Source organism: Plectropomus leopardus, unplaced genomic scaffold, assembly GCF_008729295.1.
Source record: "Plectropomus leopardus isolate mb unplaced genomic scaffold, YSFRI_Pleo_2.0 unplaced_scaffold18586, whole genome shotgun sequence".
NCBI lineage: Eukaryota > Metazoa > Chordata > Actinopteri > Perciformes > Serranidae > Plectropomus > Plectropomus leopardus.
Window position 1 is genome coordinate 1 of NW_024620037.1, and position 3,356 is coordinate 3,356.

Here is a 3,356-nt window from a genome sequence, read left to right on the forward strand (position 1 = left end):
GTGGAGGCATGCAAGAAAAACAGTTTTCTGCAAAAACTCAAGGTGAGACAGCATCACTAACTGATTGACGAATGGTCATTTTGTGGGTGAAATATTCCTTCAGATGACTGATTCAGTCAAAACTGTCAGTGCACAGCCTGTGATCACTGTGTGTCATAGATTTGTACCAGAAATTACTAAGAATTAAGCCATTCTTGTTGCTCCGGTTATGCTTGTGTCACTCATATTGATTAATGACGACATTATCACAAGGAAAAGATTTTAATCCTTAATCATACTATAATTAGCCACACGTACATTTGTGAATGGCCATGACAGGAGGTGAATAAGTATCTGTTCTAACAGCTTTTAATTTCTGTTTCAGTGGAAGTTGCTTTTTCTGTAAAACTGAATTAAGTTTTTTCTTGTCTCTGTTTGGTGACATTGTCTGTCTGCATGGTTTAGATGAAAGTCAGGCAGGTTTGGTTCAGTAAACATTTCTTTGTGCATCGTGTCTATGACATGCTGGCTGAGGCATGGTCGAATTTTGGACTTTTTTTTTTAAAGCATCTTGAGCCACATTGAGCCAAGTGAACAAAACGTTTTCCATGGTTTCCTGTGCTACCCATAAAGGCTGTGATCGTATAGTTAACAGCGGCACTACTCCAACTGAGCACTTGGGTTGCATGATTCTTGTGTCTGCGTTTCTTTGAAGTGCTGTTTGATGCTGGTCTTTCTATGGAGCTAGTACCAAGCTTGTCTTCCTGATAAAATCTCCCAACAATGTGCTGTCGGCCAAGATCTGTATGTAAAGCATGTTATCTGTTCAGTAGTTCCATCTTTAGAAGTCCATCCAACCAGCACTCATCAAGAACATACTAAACACTATCTGCCAAGGTATATCATAAGTCAACAAATAACACTGCAGGATCCGCTGAACTCCCATTGTGTACAGAGGTTTATCCATATTTGTAAAGAACAACTAAATTGTTAGGTCAACATTTTAGTCAGGTTTTGTTTTTGTCAGATACATTTACACTACATGAATGCCAGCAAGTATTATCACTCACAGTGCTGCTAACATGAATTTGTCCGAGTGCTTTCCTGTCAGTCAGAATGTCCTCAAAAGACTAAAACAATGTTTTGTATCGTCTGTCGATCTCGCACCGCTTAACTGTGACGTCCACAGATTTTTAGCAAAACGTGACGTTGTAAATGTTTTGTGACAGTGTGAGTAATCTAAAGAGCTTCTTCATGCGTTAGCAGTTGATTTTAGCTAATTTGGTAAAACATTTTAGACACAGACATCAATTTATTAACTTTACAAAATTCCATCTCAGCACCAATAAAAAAGTTGTCTCTGTAAAATGTTTCTTGTCATACATCTGATGACCATGTGTCTAATCGCAACTTGATTTTGCCTCTAGCATGAAAATATTGTGGTTATGCTGTTTAGGATTTTGATTTTGCTAATGTTTACACAGAGCCACAACTACAGCTGCACAAGCAAATAAGTTTAATTTTAATGTTTACACTGCACTGTTGACACTGTGCTGGATGTAAATTGCATTTGAAAGTGTTGAATTCAACCGGACCACATCACATGCAAACACCAGGGGCCAGACGCATAAACCTCTGTGAATTCATGAATAGAACTGTGTTTTCATACAAAGACAGAAAAGAGTAAACAGACACACGTACGCCTAATCCTGTTTTGTAGTACAGAATTACTACTTTTTAGCACTTTTTCCCTAGGTCATTTCCTTTTTTTAAAATTTTTTTTTTAAACTTTCTGTTTTGTTTGTTTTGTGAAAATTTGATTTTTCAGGGGATTTTCTGGTACCTTTTACTAATTTCCTTCAAAGTTTGAGGTCATTTCTGCTTAAGTTAAATTGCCTTCTTCCCACATTTTTTAATCAAGTCAATTTACTCAGGTTTCAAATGGTTACGACAGTACGCCACTATTCAGGATCAAATTAAATGATCATTAACAGTGAGGTTATATCTGAAATGGTCAAAGAAATAGGAAAATGTGCCTTGATTGATATTTTAGAGAACACTGCAGCCTCAAAAAATAACACTATAAGAGAAAATGGCAAGCAACCTGAAAACAATGATTTACAGTAAGGTGACATCGATCAATTGTATTTAATATTTACCTTCATCTCACCCGCAGCTATCGCAGCTAAAACTGTGTGTGGTCTGAAGAATATGTAAGGCGCGCATATTCTCATCATAAACACATAAATGTGTGGAAAAAGGCGATGCATGGTTTCTGTATGCACTGTTTATAAATCTGACCCCAGGTGCAACATTAAGTTATTTAACACTAGAGCAAGGTAGTGACTGCATAAACAACCTCATGTTCCTGCTGTTGACTGGAGGGTCTCAGTCCAGCAACAGCACAGTGGGACCCTTTTAGTTACATATATTTACAACAAAATATGCAAAGCGGTAGACCTTTTATGCAATTGTATAAAATCAAACATAATATCAAAATACCATAGTAATGTCCAGTGAATCTACAATAATCCTCTCTTACTCCTGCGACGCTGCCATCTGGGCTTGATATTTGCCAGTCATCTCCTTGGGCAGTTGCTTGGTGCCAGGACACGGCACCTGGCCCTCCACCTCACAGATACACTCCCTCAGACAGTACTTTTTGGGCCCAAAGTTGGCGGGGTTTGCAGCCTGCATCCTGGCTAGGGCTTCAGCTTGTAACATTGCTCTGTAAACAGAGAGGGAGTAAAATAAATATATTTTTAGACCATCTGGTCCCTACAGGAATGGGCCTTGTTCTTTTTTTCATAGAACATTTTTAGATATAACAGGAGTAGGAAAATCATAGTTGTAAATGCATGAAAATTCTTGATAATTTACAGTTAAGGTTGGCATAATTTCACTGCTTTGTCCCAACATCTGTCTTGTCAACATTGTTGGTATTTTGCTAAAATTATGATATGAATTAGATGTTTACTTTACCTGTTACTACAAGCTGAATTTTAATTAAGTGATACAGCTTTTATTAGTTATTTGATCTTGCAAAGTAAAATAAAAAATTTTTATCCACATTACTCACAATCCTTGAACATTGTTTTGTTTAATTATCCAGCACTAACAGTCACTGTCACATTTTTAATATCAACGTACATAATCAAATTTATTTTATTTTATTTTATTTATTCAACATCTCACGGTCCTAAAATTAAAGAAAAGAGTGATGCAGGTGACATGAGACACCTGCATGACTCTTACTTACTCTGTTTTTCCCAGAATCTTCTTGATGTGTTGTGAAATTTGTTTGTGGTCCTTCCCTTCCACATCCACCAAGACTTGCTCCCCATCCTCTGCAAAAGAGACAGAGGAGGCCGACACAA

At 37.2% G+C, this 3,356-nt stretch overlaps 1 protein-coding gene across 1 annotated transcript; it reads right to left on the reverse strand.

Annotated features, from left to right (window-relative positions):
- Nucleotides 1–1,478: 1,478 nt before the first annotated feature.
- LOC121965098 (28S ribosomal protein S25, mitochondrial-like) lies at nt 1,479–3,333 on the reverse strand (the record flags this gene model as incomplete). Its single annotated transcript, XM_042515266.1, has 2 exons — nt 1,479–2,707; nt 3,239–3,333. Coding segments are annotated over 2 exons (285 nt in total), but the record flags the coding sequence as incomplete, so codon positions are not given.
- Between the last annotated feature and the right edge of the window lie 23 nt (nt 3,334–3,356).